This window comes from Mangifera indica, chromosome 15 (assembly GCF_011075055.1).
Source record: "Mangifera indica cultivar Alphonso chromosome 15, CATAS_Mindica_2.1, whole genome shotgun sequence".
NCBI lineage: Eukaryota > Viridiplantae > Streptophyta > Magnoliopsida > Sapindales > Anacardiaceae > Mangifera > Mangifera indica.
Window position 1 is genome coordinate 703529 of NC_058151.1, and position 17891 is coordinate 721419.

Here is a 17891-nt window from a genome sequence, read left to right on the forward strand (position 1 = left end):
ATGTTTATGAATTATTATATATGATTAATTATGACATATTTTGCAATGCAAGAATGAATAAAAGGTCTTGCATTACGAATAAAATTTACCAATAATGTAGATGCCTATTGCCCTCATTTGAACAGAGAACATTCTCAAATAATATTTTGCATCAACTTATCTCCAAGAATGTAAGTTATTGGTACATCTTTGATTATGAGGGGGTCATCTGCCCCCACTGAATTATTACATATTTTTATTTATCTTTCCCCTCAAAATTCTAGTTTTTCAGTTCAATTAATCTTCTTTTCTTCATTTTTCTTTTCATTTTCCCGGCAACCAAACAGACTTTTGTTTTGAATGCATAATTTAATGTATATTTTAAGAAATAGTAAATATAGAATACAGATGTATCAATATTTGTTGACTGAAATGGAATTGGCAAAACTTGTCTGCAACTCCATATCCAGATTTCGCCTGAAACACCCAGCCACTGAAACAAACTCAATCAACTACAACAGTCTCTTTTCCAATTTAAACCCGTTTCCATATTTTTTGCTTGTTTGGAAAGAAATTGATTCCTGTAAAAAGAGAACATCAGAATTCGTAAGCAAGCGTTAGCAAGATTTCATTCTATATAATGCCATGCAAATCAAGAACTATCATCAATTCATCACTGAACAAGCTCTAGGTTCAGCCATGGCTATAGTTTTCAATCTCCATTGTTATCTTCTTCTTCTTCTTCTTCTTACTCTTTCTTCAACCTTCTTTCTCCACCCTCACAATCTGGCCTCCGCCAACTACTCATTAATCGATCAACAATGTCGGCAAACAGACGCCCCGGAAACATGCATTGGGTGCATAATGTCCCACCCAGAAGCTGCCGAGAAAGCTGATAAACCTGAAGATATCGCCGCCATTCTCTTGACTTGTCTGAGTGACGGTGCCGAGATTTTGAAAAGCAATTTTTCAATGCTGGCTTCTTCAGTGTCAAAAGACGATATTTTTAAGGGCGTTTGCGAGATTTGCAGCAAGGGTTACGGCGAAGCAGAGACGAGACTCTCGTCGGCAGCCGATGCACTGAAGAAGAGCGACTATGATGAGGCTAATCACATGCTGGCCACGGCTCTTACTAGCAGTGAAATGATTTCTTGTAGGTTGAACATTGAGAGCTATAAATCGGAAGTTCCTAAGATTCTTTATCTAATGAGGATCTATGAAGAGCTCACTGGTGCAGCCATGTCTGTCATTGATCGACTCCCTTATGGGGAAAAACCCTGAAGCTTCATATAATAACGTACTTACATTTTGAATAATAATGAAAATTATGAGTCGATGAGTTGTTTGACAAGTTCATTTTGTTAATCCAATTGATGAAATGTCACCGGACAATCCAACTAGAAGAAACAAAATCTCTCAAAATACTCATTCATCTGTGAAAAAAGAGTGGTTTCAAGTCAATCCGTGAAAGCTCAAATCTATTATTTGGTTTGAACGTATTGAACTCGATTTGGAATTTCAATTCGGATCAAGTTTGGTTCATTAACATATATTAGAGGTTAGTAAAATTGGTTAAAAGACTATGTTTAAGTCTCTGTCACGTTTGTCTTGATTTGAAACAAAAACAATCAAGTTTTTGTTTAAGAATTTTTTGTAGTGTTACATATTTTAAAAGTAATATTATATATATAAATTTATTTTATTTTTAATTCAAAATCGTCTAATTATATGAGGATATGTAATCGTTTGTATACAAATTTATTTCTATTATATATATATAATTATATTAATTCAACAATAAAGGATTTTAAATGAATTTTTAATAAAATTTGATATTTGCCAAGGAAAGTTTGTGATAGGACCATATAAATGAATGGTAATAATGTAGATGCCTGTATAACTTGACTAGAGAACATTCTCAAATTATGTTTTGCATAAAATTATCTTCAAGAATAAGAATGTAAATTATTGGTGTCTACCTTTCATAATAGAGGGTCATCTGCCCCCACTGAATTATTAGTATAAATAAAAATAAAATATTTAGAATAATGGGTTGAATGGCTGTAATTTATATGCTCCAACATTATAATAAATTTATATATATAAATATAATTTTAAAAATCAGTTTAGATTAATTGAATAGTCACCCACAAAGAAAAATAGAAATAGTTCAATGAAAATCTGTTTAAGAAAGTTAGATCAGACTAAACAATGATCTAACCACTCAAGATTTGTTGATTAGATAAAAACTTGAGTTAAACCAATTGCTAATATTAATAGCCTTGGTTAAGATTTGTGTATTAAAAAATATATATATATATTATTTTTATAAAAAAATATTTTACATAAATAATTAATTACTCAATTATATATTATTATATCAATTTATATTAATAAAAAATATATATATTTTTTATCTTTAGATAATAAAATTTAAAAAATAGATTAGATTCGAATTCAATTTGATTTTTAATTCAGCTTAATCAAACTTTGAATGGAGAGTCATGATTGAAACTCATTATAATTTAAAGGCATTTTCAACACAAACTCAAATCCAAATTATGAAAAGACTAAATTTGAAAATAATTTTATAGAACCAAATTCAAACTTAAATGTTTTAATTAATATATTTTAGTTTTCAAATTTCATAATTTAATATTACAAGTGTTAATAGATAATAAATTATTTATTAATTCCTTTAAAACAGTTTCCGATTTAGGTTATTATTTTGTCAAATGTGTTGTGCCACGTGTCCTCCCTTTTTCTCCGCTATAAGCAAATATATTTTTTCTGTTGACAAGGCAACTAGCCGCCGCTTTGAGTTAGACCTCTCCTTGGACAAAATCTTTCCTCATAAAGTTCTAATTTTTCAGTTCAACTAATTTTCTTTTTCATTTTGCCGGCAACCATACAGACTCTTAGAAAATGCCCAACACAATGAGTTCAATTCAGAGTCCTCTTCGTGTATCAATCTCCGAATCGACCAATCTCCGCCGTCGGATCAGTTTTGAAGGTCGAGGAAAAGTGATCAAAATCAACCACAGCGTCAAAAGAGTGACTATTGTATCGTGTCTCAGCGCGCATGTGGCGGAGTCACGTGAGAGCGTGGCAGTAGCGAAGAGCAGCCAGGAGGTGATGGAGGCGGAGAAGAAGGTGCTGGTGGGGACGTACGCGAGGACGCCTGTGGTACTTGTGAGTGGCAAGGGATGTAAATTGTATGATGTTGAGGGGCGAGAGTATTTGGATATGAGTTCGGGGATTGCTGTGAATGCGCTTGGACATGGAGATGAAGATTGGGTAAAGGCCGTGGTTGACCAAGCGAATTTGTTGACGCATGTCAGCAATGTGTATTATTCCGTCCCTCAGGTTTAATTGCTTTTAACTTCTTTATTTGATTGACAGGTTTAAATTATGAATCTTTTTGCTTTGAATTTGGTGCGAGTTTGGTTCAAGTGAGACAGCTTGTGAAAGTGAGTTTTATAGAGTTAATCTTGCCTTGATTTTTGCCCTTAAAATGAGTCTCCCAGAGAGGGAGACAAAGAGTTTATATTGACCCAAGGCCCTCACTCTTGTTGGGATTTTTGACATCAAGACAGCCTCTAATCGAGGGGCTTGGGTAGAGCACCCGACGTCATCGCCATGGATGGTGCCACTCTTCGTGGCAATATCATCGCGTGCACTCTAGATATTATCGGTGCAAATTCACACATCTAACAATGATTCTATGATTTTTAGAGTTATGTTAAAGTCTGAGTTAATGATTTCTTTTTGTTGTTGCCAACATGTAGATTTTATTAACATTAAAAGCTAAAAAGCCATGTTTGCTCATGGATATGAAAAGAGAATGAATTTGAATAACTTGTCTTTGTTTATAACAGTAACAGTTTTGGTGGTTGAAACTACTGCAGAAGTTTTTTTTTTTGGTTAAATATTTACTACCAATTTTATGTTTGAAGTCCACCATGTATTTTCTGCTTTGAATTTCTTTGATTGGTATGCTGAGTATTCTTGGCTAATATGGGTAATATTATTGTTGTAGATAGAGCTTGCTAAGCGTTTAGTGGCTTCTTCTTTTGCTGATCGCGTGTTTTTTACAAATTCGGGAACGGAAGCAAATGAAGCTGCTATCAAATTTTCCCGGAAGTTTCAGAGACACTCAAATCCTGATGCAAAAGAGCCAGCCATGGAGTTCATAGCTTTCTCCAACTGCTTTCATGGAAGAACCATGGGTGCTCTTGCTCTGACAAGCAAGGAACACTATAGGTTACCTTTTGAACCTGTCATGTCTGGGGTCACTTTTGTGGAGTTTGGAAATATAGAAGCCACCAAAAAACTGATTCAGCGTGGTAAAACTGCGGCAGTTTTTGTTGAACCCATTCAGGGTGAAGGGGGCATATATAGTGCAACAAAAGAATTTTTACAGTTTCTACGTAGTGCTTGTGATGATGCTGGGGCTCTTCTTGTCTTTGATGAGGTAATTAGCTATCTGTTCTCACTTTCTTGTCACATCCAGAATAGACTGGCTATATGTTGTATTTTGCACAAGATGATGTTTTGGAAATGCTCTGCAGTTTAATCTCAATTTCCTCCCTTTCTTCTTGATAACCTACATGCATGTTTTCTGAATGGGTGTGTTCCAATCAGAAAACAAAAGAGAGAACAAACAGTATTTGACTCATCTCCTAAATTTTACCTATTGGTTACTGTAACCTAGTCTCATCTGTTTTTTTTTTTTTTGGGTCCTTGGATTTTAGACTTTTTGTATTTGATGTTCTATTTTCTTTGCCTTCAAGTGGTTACCCATCTCAATTAAATCCAGCAAGCTCAAGAATTTCTTATATATAACATTGTGGCATCACTTCTCAAAACTGCGTCTTCTGGCTTACGTCAGTTTGCGTAACACCTTTGTGCTTTCAAACTGCTCAGTCTTCACATAATTCCATGATACTAATTACACTTATGCATGTCCAAGTGAAGAGGGACAAGCCCCTTCACTGAACTTCCACTTGTCCTTCAACAATATCAAACTTATAATATAAATAAAGACTATTGTTCTAAAGCAAGTTGCCAACTTCAATATAATTTTATCATGCTTTCCACATTCTTATTCAGCTTATTCTTCCTCTTTAAAGAACTGGTTCAACCAATTCCAGGATAGATCTATTTTCCTTGCGTCTGATCCTCCGCAGGTAGTTTGAGAGGTACCTTCAAGGTTTATGAAAAGATTATGGTTGGCAACTTGCTTATCATCTGTTGGAATCATAAATGCTTGTGATATTTTTTTCCAATCACTTATATGGATGTATTTTGTAGTGTTGCATTCACATCACAGCAGTTGTGGTACAACCTGTGTAGGTTGCTGGACATTGGTTGTTGCAGTATAAATGTATAATCAATTTATCTGTTGGCAAAGTGGTTTACTTAATAAGAGGTTTTCACGTTTTCACCTTTCTTTTAGAAGCGTTAGGCTACTGAACAGACCAAATACAATGTGCTATTTTAGTGCTCTCACATCACTGTTCATCTATTTTTTCCTCATCTTATCATGTTAATGGCATAGATAGGGACACAGAAATTTTATCTAGTTCTGAGGTGTCAATTTCAATATGTTTTATAACTTCTGCATGAACTTATACCTTCCCATTCCAAGTATTAGAATTAGCACCTACTGCCAGAATTAGCACCTACTGCCATTCTTTGTCAATTGACTCCCCTTGCCATTAATGATTCTTTCTTGTGTGCAGGTTCAATGTGGTTTAGGCCGGACTGGATACCTCTGGGCACATGAGCACTATGGTATCTTCCCAGATATGATGACCCTTGCCAAACCTCTTGCCGGAGGCCTACCCATTGGAGCTGCTCTGGTGACTGAACGAGTTGCTTCTGCCATAAATTATGGAGACCATGGAAGCACTTTTGCTGGAAGCCCCCTTGTCTGCAACGCTGCAATTGCTGTTCTTGACAAAATCGCAAAACCTGACTTCTTGGCCAGGGTCTCTAAGAAAGGCCAGTACCTCAAAGAACTTTTAAAGCAGAAGCTGGGAGGAAATCCTCATGTCAAAGAAATACGTGGACAAGGGCTTATTATTGGAATTGAGTTGGACATTCCTGCCTCACCCCTTGTAGATGCATGCCGAGAATCTGGCCTCCTTGTACTTACTGCTGGAAAAGGCAACGTTGTGAGGATTGTGCCTCCATTGATCATAACGGAGCAAGAGCTTGATCATGCAGTTGAAATTCTTCACAAATCCATTCCAGTTCTTGACTGTAATTCAAACTAGGAGAAATAATATTGCTGCATAGTAGAAGTTGAAGGATTCAGTGCTCGAATTAGTAGTTTATGTTGTAACACATTGTATGATGAAAACTGTTGGCACCTAAAGCTAAGCTGTGCTTATTATGAGGGAAACTAGTTTATTTACATTTTCATTTTTGGGTATATTACAGTGTTACCCGCAAAATTTTAGGTAACTACCACTTTCATCCCTAATAGTATTTTGTGTGATAATCTCTGCAAGGTGGACATGGACACAAACCCCAATGGGCTCGCATTAATGGTTGGTTTGAACAAGTTGAGTTCAAACTTAAATTTTAATTTATCGATTTTGAATTCAGTTTGAGATTAACGTCTCGTTGGTGTTGCCACATTGATGTTATTTTATGTGGACGCAAGCTCAAAGTTTGTTTTGTCTTCTTTTTTTATTTTTTTCCTTCTTTTTTGATATTATTATTCACCAATTAAGTGAGTTAAATTTGATTTTGAATTAGCTATTTTGAATTCCAATTGAGTTTAAGCTAACTTTTGTTCTGACTTGTCTTAAAGAAATGCAAATGTGATAAATAACGCAATGCAAGACACCATGGGCAAGGGTATATGATGATCAATTAATGTAAGAATGATGGTGGGTAAAGTTATGATTGAATTCAATTTGAGTTGTTAGAGTTTGGATTTAGCAAATTAAATTTGAACTAAGAATTTCACTTGTTTTTATAAATCGATTTAAGTTTGAATCAGTTTAAATTAAATAAAAAATAAAATTATTTTTAAACTAAATTTAAATATTAATTTATTAATATCAAATTGGCTCTTTTGAATCAAACCGCTTTTAAGTTAGGCGTTATTCAAAATTGATCTGAACCCACTCCGGCCTTTAAGTAAATTATTGGAAAAAGGTTTGGCGGGATGTAACCATATGGTGCCACCTGGCAGTGACAACTCTAAAAAAATTAAAAACCTAACCGGTTATCAATCACACCCTTAATCATTTAGCTTTTTACACATAACACCCAAACGCCATATTGCATGCCACCGTACTATACTAATCGCTTCGCTGTAACCGCCCTTCGTCCCCACACAGTATACGCTCTGTATTAATATTTATTTTAATTCTATTATTCTGTTTCGAAGCTTTTTTCAGTTCAAATATTTGAATTTGGAAGGTCCAGATTGATTGAGCGGTTTCTGACGGAATCGAGATCTTTAACGTTGACCGGGATGGCGTCACCGGCACATGTAGCGTCAGCACCGCTGAACAAGGTCGAGAGAGGTCACCAGTTGTACAGAGAGGGACGGTACTCCGAGGCGTTACTGTTCTATACGGAGGCGCTTTCGATGGCCAAAGCTAAACCGCAGAAGATCGCTTTGCATAGTAATAGAGCCGCTTGTTTCTTGAAACTTCACGATTTCGAGAAGGTTTTTTCATTTCAACAACCTTAATTTTTCTTGGATGTATCTTTTTTTGACAGAAATAAGTTGAATCGGTGCGAGATATTGAAATTGACTGATATCTTTTCGAATCAGTTCCGAATAGCCTTATGCGTGATCAATTCGTCATTTTATCAGTCATGGGAGTGTATGGTATTATAAACCCTAAGAAAAATTAAAAAAAAAATTCTACTGATTTTCTTGAGATACGTCAGAACAAAACATTTTTATTACTGCAAGATGCATTAGCAGCCTCGGATCATTCGATTGGAATGAAATCTGAAATGGTTTACTTGTTAAAAAATGAAGGTTTTGGCTGGAGTTGAAGAAGTGAGAACGAGATCAGTTTGGATTGGCTTATGCTCTGTTGTTTTATTAGATATTGTGGTTAGAGAAATCATATGCTATATAGAGATCTTAAATAAGCTACCTACCTCTAGGTAAGCACAAAGATAAACCAATGAAGAGTCTAAGTTGAACCAAGTGAGGGCATTTGTTGCTGCTTTAAATGTATTTATAGTGTGTTGGTCATGTGGGTTTTGAGTGTTTTGAATTTTTTTCATCTCAGGCAGCCGAAGAATGTACCTCAGTGCTTGAGCTTGATCATGATCACACTGGAGCACTGATGCTGCGAGCACAGACCCTGGTAACTTTAAAGGAGTATCACTCAGCACTTTTTGATGTCAACAGGCTCATTGAGTTGAATCCATCATCAGAAGTTTATCAAAACCTCCAAGCTCGTTTAAAGACACAGCTGGTAGAACCTCTTATTTACTATTAATTGGCATTTTATCTCACTCCCAAAAATTTATGTGGTTAAGAAGTCTACATGGGCCTACTGATAGAATGTATGGGGGAAGTAATTTTGTAAGAAACATATGACTTGTTATGATAAATAATTTAATTGGGAAATTTTTTGGCCTTCAGTTCTGTCAGTAAGAACTAAATACTTCTTCTTTTTGCTCAAGGAAAGTCACTTGCTCCAATACCTGAATCTGAAGCAGAGTTGGAAGAAGAGGAAGAGATACATGAAGTAGAGTTGGAACAAGAGCATGAGATAAGTGAAGGAGATCCATTTACAGTTGCAGAAGAAGAGGAAAAATATAATGAAAAAGATAATGCAGCTGTTTCACTTGTAGTGAAGGGTCTGAAAGGTGAACAAGAATTTGTTATCCCTAGAAGAAGTCCAGGCATCAAGGAATCTTCTGAAGTGAAAAGAGATCAGAAAGCTGAGCCTGAAAAAGCTAATGATTTACAAAACAAAGGCAAGGAATCCTCCACACAAGATTCAAAAGGATGGCAAACAATCCCAAAACCTAAGGGACACTCAACTCTGGACTATGCAAGGTGGGACAGAGTAGAAGATGACTCTAGTGAAGAAGATGATGACGACGACGACGACGATGAAGATTGTCAGTATCGATTCCGTGTCAGAACTGTGGGTGTGCGCCAAGTAAAGTGAAAGGGCAAAATGTTCGTGATACACAATTGTGAATTTGGTCCCTTTCATAACTACAAAGATAAGTCAGTCTGGTAACAAGATCAGAAATGCAGTTGAAAAAGCTCTAATGTTCCATATCGTGCGAATAAAAGCTGGGATCAAGTAACCATCTTTGACATGTATGTGAGCCTGTCCATGGTTAATCAGATCGTTACAGGAACTATGTTTTGGGAGCAAGTGACTGTAGCCTGTCCAGGGTTGATCAGATTGTTACGAGAAGTTCAAGAACTATGTCAAGGAAAGGATACTCTGCAGTTCTATTAATTTATGCTTGCTGCCTAAAGTATTGAGTGATGGAACTGCCCACTAACATGAAATTCGTTCATTAATTCACTACTGCTTCAGGTCTTGCTAATTAATCTAAGTTAATGTAATTGGATCCCTGCACTTGTGGATGATACTGAAACTTGAAACTGTGTCTTTTGAACCTTGAGAATTTTAGCAAAGATCTGGAAACTGCAGTCTTATTGCATTATTGTATTTATTCATTTGTTGGCACTTCATAATACAAAGACTTATAATTGTGTTGTTTTCTGATTTTGCTTCAAATCAAAGTGGGTCTTTGTCAAGGATTGATCTAGATTCTGCCTAAATCCAGTGGATTGAAGAACTTTTAGAACAAATTCAGATGCCATTTTAATCCTTTGATGTATTGTCTCTCTCAAAATTTGGCCCTTTCTTTGAACCATTTTGTTTATGGTGCCATGCACTAGCTTTTACCCTTCAATAAGGCACCTTGCACATGACCGAAGCTTAAAGGAGCTTAATTCCTTCAAATGTCCAAAAATGTTACTAGACCAGCAGGCCTTCTTTGAACTACCTTTGAGGGCTAGTGTTTGAATAGAACATGCTTAGGGATGGATTCTTTGGATCAAACAAGTTGAATTCAAGCTGATTCATATTAAATTTAAAACAAAATTATTTTTGAGTCAAGTTAAGTTTTAGTTTGGCGAAGAGACTCTATTGGATTAAAGTTGAATCTTGTTTGGGTCGATAAATTGACTTTTATGGATTATAACTACTTTTGAGATGAGTTTTGTGACGAATTTCTAAATAGAAGGCATTTGAAGGGTTTTTGTTTTTATTAATTTTGTAAAAAACACATAATTTTCTAAATAATAATTGATATAAATATATATGAAATAATTATTTAAAATATTAAAACCAAACCCATTTTTATCATTGAATAAATTGTGATATTATTGAAAACAATATGTTAAGGCTCAATTTGACAACTTCGATGCAAAGAATGCCCGTAAAGGTTGCATTTGATCCGTATTTAATTTGAATAAGAATTAATTTAAGATTTTTTCTAATTTAAAAGAATACATTTGGGAATGATAAATAGAGAATTTAAATCAATTTAATAATACTTAATAATGAAACCGATTTAATTAATTTAAACTTGATTTATTTTTTAGGCCAAACGACTATTTCCCATCCAAGGTTTGATGTTTTCTCAAAAGTCTCTCCTTTAACTATGGAAACACCAAACACTCACTCATGGTCGGTTAGATTTAACCAAACCCTAACGGTGGTAGGGGTAAAATCGTCATTTTTACTATAATATTAAAAATAAACTAAAATAGAATCTAATTTTGCCCCTCTAAACTTTAAAAACTAAAATTTTCCCCCAGCCTAAGTTTTAAAAAATGGCAGTTTCACCCTAGGGTTTGGTTTTGAAATCTCCGGTGACCGTTCCGGCTCCATTGCCGATGACCTCTCCCTCCCGAAGCAGCCTCTCCTTCCGGCAAATGTTTTCCTCCCATTTGGAGGCTCGATCGGCGTCGGCTTGGCCTTGGGAGACGAAGAACTTTCATATAATAATATGTATCATATAATAAGATATATATAATTGATACGAATCAATACACTTTCATAAATATGTATCTAAGAAATTTTAAATTTTAAAAAATATTTAATATTTTTTAAAATAATGATATATAAAATTAAAAATTTTTATTGTTTAGAAATTATATCATATAATATAATATAATATATAATATAATAGACTATTCAAGTTTTACTTATAAGAAAACAAATAAAAACGACAAATGCGTAAAACCATAAGAATTAGAAAAATATAAGCATTGACTTGACTTGGAATTAAAAAAAAATCTTAAATAGTCAGAGCGGTGAAGTTTTCTCTGCTTCACTCTCTCGCTCAACACTTTCACAGGTTCAATTGCGATAGCTTTTGTTTTTTTTTTAAACATTTTTTGGTTAAATTTAAGTTTCGGATTATGTTTGTTCTGGTTGAGTTAACTTTTCGTCGATTTATTTGGTTTTTTCAAAGAATTTTTGGAATGAAGTAGGTGTTTTGTCTCGTTTGGTTTTGTCTGTTTGATTCTTAAGAAAAAAAGTGAATTAACTTTCCCGTAAAATTTATCGAATAAGAATTTGGTGGGAAAATTGTTGAATCAAGCTTAATTTAATTGAATCTAAGTAGAAGTATAAGTACGTTATTATTTAAGCCTAACCGTACGTACATACATGCTCATGGTTTTACATGAGGAAGGCAGACATTGCCTTGAACGTGTCTTATAGAGTTGGAAATTGAGTGGATGTAAATGTGATGCTAGAGAAGTTCTGATGATGCTTGATATAGTTTAATTTGATTTTGATGCTTTTAAGCTGCTATTGTTCTTGTTATTATTCTTTAAACGTTGGTAAGTGTGTCGTATTCTGTTTCTGATGTTTCTTGCTGCAGTTTTGACAGGAAGGTAACACGGTTTTACAACGCAGTTTGGTGGAACTGGCACAAATGGCTAGTTTGTTGTCGGGTGATCCCTCACATCATGGATTTTATGAAGATGAGTCATCCAAACTTACTCAGGACAAACTAGAAGAAGGTGGCCGTTGGTACTTCTCTAGGAAAGAAATTGAACAGAATTCTCCATCTAGACGAGATGGAATTGATTGGAAAAAGGAGAGTTATCTTCGCAAGTCATACTGCACATTTCTCCAAGACTTGGGCATGAGACTTAAAGTGTGAGTCTATGCATTTCGGTTGGATGTGTTTAAAATTCTTCTGCTTCATACCTGATAAAATGATCATTGCATCGTTAGTGTGATAAATTGATGGGATGTGGTTTGAAATATTAGAGAAGGCTTACCCCTTAAATCTTTTTCTAAGGCGTATGTGTTACCTATAGGCTACAGCACTGTACATTCAACTTAAGATTATTTGTCATTGAGAGGAAAAAAGAAAAGGGGAATTACATGTTGTTTGTCAAAGGGATTGGCGTAAAACTAAATGAACATTGTTGTTAAATATTTATTTAGCATTGAGGATGACCAGTATTGTGTCCTTCTTTTGCATAGCAAACTTCTGTTACTCTCATAGCCTAATGTACTTTAAATTTACTTTTATGTATAGTTATGCTTCAAATCTCTTGTTTATCAAAATGCAGACCTCAGATAACAATTGCTACAGCAATAATATTCTGCCATCGGTTCTTCCTTCGTCAATCACACGCAAGGAATGACAGAAGGGTGAGCTATGCTTTATGTTTTACTAAATGTTGAATTTCTCCAATTAAAATGTGTCTGAGTGTTGCTCTAGCAGGCTGCGGTTAGTACCATTTTCCATGCCTGAACCAGTGGCATTTATCTAATATAATCTATTTGAGAGTTACTTGCCATGTCTTGTATTAGTAGCATAAAGTAATGTGATAGGATTTCCTGATGTTACAGAGAATAAAAAATGCTTTTAGACATCAAAAGTCGCATTGTCCATAGCTATTGTGTGCTCTGTAATCTGGAAGTTGCTCAAAACAAGAGTGTTTTGTTACCCTATGCTCACTTTGATTATTTTTGTCATTGGGTATGAGGATGTATACTGAATATGGATTTCTGCTAAAATATTATTCTTGCCAAAAAGGAGAAAGGAACCACCTATATCTGTTTTCTTCCTTCATTGTACAGTGAATGTCGTTGCACCATCTCACTTTGGACATTGAGTTACTTTATTATTTTCAATAGTAATGAATTGGAAATTGTATTTTTCCTAAGAGTTCCCTGCCTAGTATACCTGTAACTAATCAAGTGGTTGACTGTACTGATTTTGTCCTTGCAATGAATACCAGCATGAAACTCCTGATATGTACTTAATTTGCTTTAAATTGAAGACAATATCATTGTTCCCACAAATTTTCTTCCAAGGGAGAGAGAATAGTATCCTGACTTTTTTCTCTTTCACTCTGGATATATACGAGGGGAAAGATTATATATTGTCTGTGACTGTATGTGCATGACTCTTCTATGCGCAATGGAGAGAGTTGTTGTAGTTCCATAATGATACATGTGCTTCATGGGTGTGTAAATCATCTGCTGGTTTTGATTTCTTGATAAAAAGAATTAATTGATGGGGAATATAATAATATTATTTGAATTGAGTTTCCAGTTTGGGCAATAATTATCTGTGGTGGCTGACCTTGTTCAAAATATTTTGCAGACCATAGCCACAGTGTGTATGTTTCTGGCAGGGAAGGTTGAGGAGACTCCCCGTCCACTAAAAGATGTTATTCTTGTTTCATATGAAATTATTCATAAAAAGGATAAGGACCCTGATGCAATTAGTAGGATCAAGCAAAAGGTATGGTTATCTGTTGGACGCTTTTTCACTCGGTATTTTTCTATTCTGTGTATTCCTGCCTCTTGTTTACCTTATATAAATTTCCTAATTGTTCATCATATATATTTGTTAAGTTCATCTTTTTATGTCATTATCTTCAAGTGCAAATTGCAGTCATAGTTCAGTGCCGTCTAGTTAAATCATCAGTGGAAAAGCACCATAAATGTGCAAGTTTGACTTTAGTTTATGGAGAACATTGATCAGGATACTTGCAATGAAGTTTTTGAAAATTCTATATATGGCTTTATAATCCTAAAAGGGAAGTACTATTTATTTGTATAATTTATACTTTTTAAGCAAGGAATTAATGGATAGATGATGCAAACTTAATTTGAGATTAGGAAGTATTGCTGTAGTTATTATGTGTTTAGTAACAAGGTATTGTGGAGTTATCATTAACATTCCCGTTGATCTTCACTTTGCCAATATGTTGTGTCATTGTGCTCGTGAAAGGGGATAATGACTGTTTAGTAAGCGATGGCTGCTAATTTCCACAGATTATAAACAGCTTTCTTTGATTACTTCTTCATGTCAGCCTTCTGCATATTTCTTATGCTTTAACATTAGCGTTATATTGATGCTCCAACTCCAAGGATGTCATATTCCTTTTTGTTCTCTTCTGTTTAATGTTTAAAAAATAGATGTCGCAAATATGGCCATGACATTTGTAGTTTAATGGTCTGTTTCATTGATTTCTTTGCATCCATCATGCAGGAGATATATGAACAACAGAAAGAACTAATTTTACTCGGGGAAAGGCTTTTATTATCAACTCTTGATTTTGATCTACATGCCCTCCATCCATATAAACCTCTTGTTGAGGCAATAAAGAAATTCAAGGTTGCTCAGAATGCCCTTGCTCAAGTTGCATGGAACTTTGTCAATGATGGGTATGATCAATTGTTTCTGTTCTACAAACTGTAAATCTATGTTCTTTTCCCATGCTCTTCTTGATTGGGGGATGCGACATGCAGACTGCGGACCTCTCTCTGCTTACAGTTTAGGCCTCACCATGTTGCTGCGGGGGCCATTTTTCTTGCCGCAAAGTTCCTCAAAGTAAAGCTTCCATCAGATGGTGAGAGAATGTGGTGGCAAGAGTTTGAAGTCACCCCTCACCAATTGGAAGGTTAGCGTTTTCTTCTTTTTCAGTTGTCAGTGTCATCTACTGATGAAAGGAGATAGTGTCTCCTTTTCCTTTATTCTCTTTTTGGTATATTCCTATTATTTTTAATGTAATTTAAAAATTAATGAATTGGAAAGTAATAAGTAGACCATGGTTTCTTTTTTCTTTTCTTATTTTTTAGTTGTGAACTACCACTGTTCCTGGAGTCGAAGGAGTGGAAATTAGAATTATAGTTAGATTTGAGTTGAATTGAGTTTAAACATAGACTGGTTTAAGTTTGGTTAGAATTAATTATAGTCAATCTAAGTTTGTTTGAGATATTTAGAAATGTTATTGCTTCTGTATAATAAATAGTGTCACTAGTGAGATGAATAACATCATCGGAGAGAGATTCAAACCGAACTCAAATTGGGCTACCGAGTTGAAGTTTCAGTTTGAATTTGGCTTGAATCAAGACGGACACCAAGCTGAGTCAAGATGGCACGGTTTGGATCAGCTCTAATTAGAACACAAGCCTATGAACACAAATTTTCAATTGGAAGTTCCAATCATGTCATTTATTTGACTAGCGTAATTAGTCTTCACTAATACATTTGACTTCTCTCTTTGTGAATATATTGTATTTTGGTTTTAACAGTGTGCACTTATCTCTGGCAGAGGTTAGCAACCAAATGTTGGAACTCTATGAACAAAACCGAGTGCCACCTTCCCAGTGCGGTGAAGTTGACGGAAGTGCTCAAGTGGGGAGTACTCAGCGAGCAACGTCGAGAACTTTATCCAGCAGTGAAGAATATCCAGCAACTAATAGTTATTCTCAGGCCAGTTGTACAAATTCAAGAACTGTAATGCCTGCATCAACTAAGCCAGTTTCTGAGCATTTATTAGCTGATAATCATTGTGAATCTTCGAGAATCACACAAAATCGGAGTAATGACTGGGGAAATGTAGAGATGGAAATTACTATAAATGACAATGCTCAAAGCACATTGAGGTTTGGGTTAAATGCACATGGTAAAGAAGATCAAGAGAGCAATGTTGTGGTAAATGAAACAAGATATGCAGGGGACTCGAAGGGCAAGGGTTTTAGTCGGAATTTGGGACATAGAGGAGGTTTAGTTAGCCAGTCACCACAGGAAGCTATCAAGAAGATTGACAAAGACAAGGTAAAGGCAGCACTGGAGAAAGGAAGGAACTCCCGAGTTGACACCCCTCGTAAAACTGATTTGATGGATGAGGATGATTTGATTGAGCGGGAATTGGAAAACGGAGTTGAATTAGCTGCAGAGAATGAGGAAAACAAGCGTGACAAGAGGCAGAGGTGGTCTAGATCATCAGACAGACAAGAATACGAGAATTCACGTTTTGTTAAAAATCAAGAGGATGCTAGAGAGACCCGACGACAATTCAGAGGACAGTCTTTACGGGGATTGGATTTCAGTTATGTTGAAGAAGGGGAGGTCTCAGCGCTTCGTGACCTTAGCCAGAGTTCCCATTCACCTAAGTCAAGCAGACGCAAGCGGAAGGTTGGAATCTCACCTGACAGATCATCACAAGGAAAGCTGCGGCACAGTTACGGTTCTGGGACGAATCATTATAATCATCATGATTATGTTGATGATCGGAACTGGATGGGCCGGCTTGGTTATATGGAGAGAGATCAGAAAAGGCACGTACCGGAAAATCATGTCTGAAGTTTAGTGCTCCATTTCTCGCTGGAGCTTTGTCTTGTCGGGAGTCAACTTCGCACAGGCTCTTGATCTCACTGGGTTTAGCTGACTGAAAATCTTGAGGTATTCAAGTTAGTTTCCTACGCCAACCCTCATTTTCTGCGAAAATTAATCAGAGTTCCACATTGCAAGGTGGGTTTCCCGAACAGTACTAGTTTTATTCTTCCCAATATCTCCATTTTCGATTATTTGGAATGTTAGCCTCTTTTGTATAATAATATGATCGAGAATCCTATCGGATGTAGGCAAGAAAATAGCAATATCTGCTTGATTATTCAGTGTATATTCAATCACTGATAGAATTAGGAAGAGTAATTTGTAATTTCTCTTTATTTTCCCCGCTTTCACTATGTACATTAGTTCTGGATAAAGTTATGGCCAAAGACTTGCATTCCCGAGTTTTTACTCATAAACTTTGAAATTTTCATTTATTCATTTATGGGTGATTAAAGTTAACAAAATCTAAACTCCTTAAAATTTTATCTTTTTTTTCTCTTATAAATTTTAAAAACTAATTATTTCACTTCTAAGTTAAGTTTTAAAAAATAATATTTCTTCTCGAAGGGTTTAGTTTTCAAACTCAGGTCGCTTTTTCCTCCCAACTCTTTCTTTTCCTTCGATGATCTCTTTCATTTTACTTGGACATTTGATCGACATCGATTAAAGTTGGGAAGACAAAGATCTTGTCTTTATTTAGGAAGATAATCGTCTTTCTACAAGATGACGAGCATTTTTTTTATCTTCTTCTGGGAAGATGATTGTCTTTCCAAACAAAGACAAGATCTTCATCTTCGTTTTTCTAGTTTCAATTGACATTGGTTGGAGGTTCATATAAGAGGAGAGAGATTATAAGAGGGAGAAATTGCCAGAGTTTGAAAACTAAACCACAAGGGGGAATGTCATTTTTTAAAACTTAGTTTAGGGGGAAGTGGTTAGTTTTTAGAGTTTTTGAGGGAAAATAAAATAAAATTTAAGTTTATTTTTAATATCACATATGAAATGATAATTTTGTCTTTAAAACTAATAGATTTAACTGTTTATGAGTAATTAAATGAGATTTTCAAAATTAAAAAGTAAGAACTTGAGAGAATAACATACTTCGGCCTAAAGTTATCTTTAACAATAAAACTATATGTATATATTTTTTATATATAATTTGGATATATAGATGATGTATTATTATGTGATCGGATAATTTTAAATTAAAGATAAAGTGATAT

The 17891-nt window shown here is 35.1% G+C and overlaps 4 protein-coding genes across 5 annotated transcripts; all 4 read left to right on the forward strand.

The window, feature by feature from the left end:
• Positions 1-253: 253 nt before the first annotated feature.
• Positions 254-6408, forward strand: LOC123198129 (acetylornithine aminotransferase, mitochondrial). 2 transcript variants are annotated; one of them, XM_044612749.1, is made up of 4 exons: positions 254-296; positions 2863-3345; positions 4019-4453; positions 5724-6408. In XM_044612749.1, exons 2-4 carry the CDS (start codon positions 2905-2907, stop codon positions 6258-6260), a joined length of 1413 nt encoding a protein of 470 aa, XP_044468684.1. In that variant the 5' UTR covers positions 254-296; positions 2863-2904; the 3' UTR covers positions 6261-6408. The 2 variants fall into 2 exon arrangements, with proteins under 2 accessions (XP_044468684.1, XP_044468683.1); XM_044612748.1 differs by lacking the exon at positions 254-296 and having other exon boundaries at positions 2785-3345.
• Positions 679-1260, forward strand: LOC123198015. Its single transcript, XM_044612587.1, has one exon. It carries the CDS (start codon positions 679-681, stop codon positions 1258-1260), a length of 582 nt encoding a protein of 193 aa, XP_044468522.1.
• An 831-nt stretch (positions 6409-7239) lies between the features above and the next one.
• On the forward strand, positions 7240-9719 carry LOC123197202 (peptidyl-prolyl cis-trans isomerase FKBP4). Its single transcript, XM_044611376.1, has 4 exons — positions 7240-7336; positions 7420-7672; positions 8253-8441; positions 8658-9719. Exons 2-4 carry the CDS (start codon positions 7475-7477, stop codon positions 9144-9146), a joined length of 876 nt encoding a protein of 291 aa, XP_044467311.1. The 5' UTR covers positions 7240-7336; positions 7420-7474; the 3' UTR covers positions 9147-9719.
• Positions 9720-11255: 1536 nt separating this feature from the next.
• LOC123198228 (cyclin-T1-3-like) lies at positions 11256-17081 on the forward strand. The gene is made up of 7 exons (XM_044612896.1): positions 11256-11364; positions 11896-12176; positions 12599-12680; positions 13642-13782; positions 14536-14711; positions 14796-14947; positions 15602-17081. Exons 2-7 carry the CDS (start codon positions 11950-11952, stop codon positions 16633-16635), a joined length of 1812 nt encoding a protein of 603 aa, XP_044468831.1. The 5' UTR covers positions 11256-11364; positions 11896-11949; the 3' UTR covers positions 16636-17081.
• The last annotated feature ends 810 nt before the right edge of the window (positions 17082-17891 follow it).

Excerpts from the sequence above, each read along its gene's own strand:
- LOC123198015 (XM_044612587.1), top strand. The coding sequence starts at position 679 with ATGGCTATAGTTTTCAATCTCCATTGTTATCTTCTTCTTCTTCTTCTT.
- LOC123198129 (XM_044612749.1), top strand. The coding sequence starts at position 2,905 with ATGCCCAACACAATGAGTTCAATTCAGAGTCCTCTTCGTGTATCAATC. Across the intron at positions 3,346-4,018 it reads TGTATTATTCCGTCCCTCAG|ATAGAGCTTGCTAAGCGTTT; the intron begins GTTTAATTGCTT and ends TTATTGTTGTAG. Across the intron at positions 4,454-5,723 it reads CTCTTCTTGTCTTTGATGAG|GTTCAATGTGGTTTAGGCCG; the intron begins GTAATTAGCTAT and ends TCTTGTGTGCAG.
- LOC123197202 (XM_044611376.1), top strand. The coding sequence starts at position 7,475 with ATGGCGTCACCGGCACATGTAGCGTCAGCACCGCTGAACAAGGTCGAG. Across the intron at positions 7,673-8,252 it reads AACTTCACGATTTCGAGAAG|GCAGCCGAAGAATGTACCTC; the intron begins GTTTTTTCATTT and ends TTTTCATCTCAG. Across the intron at positions 8,442-8,657 it reads CTCGTTTAAAGACACAGCTG|TCACTTGCTCCAATACCTGA; the intron begins GTAGAACCTCTT and ends GCTCAAGGAAAG.
- LOC123198228 (XM_044612896.1), top strand. The coding sequence starts at position 11,950 with ATGGCTAGTTTGTTGTCGGGTGATCCCTCACATCATGGATTTTATGAA. Across the intron at positions 12,681-13,641 it reads ACGCAAGGAATGACAGAAGG|ACCATAGCCACAGTGTGTAT; the intron begins GTGAGCTATGCT and ends AATATTTTGCAG. Across the intron at positions 14,712-14,795 it reads TGGAACTTTGTCAATGATGG|ACTGCGGACCTCTCTCTGCT; the intron begins GTATGATCAATT and ends TGCGACATGCAG.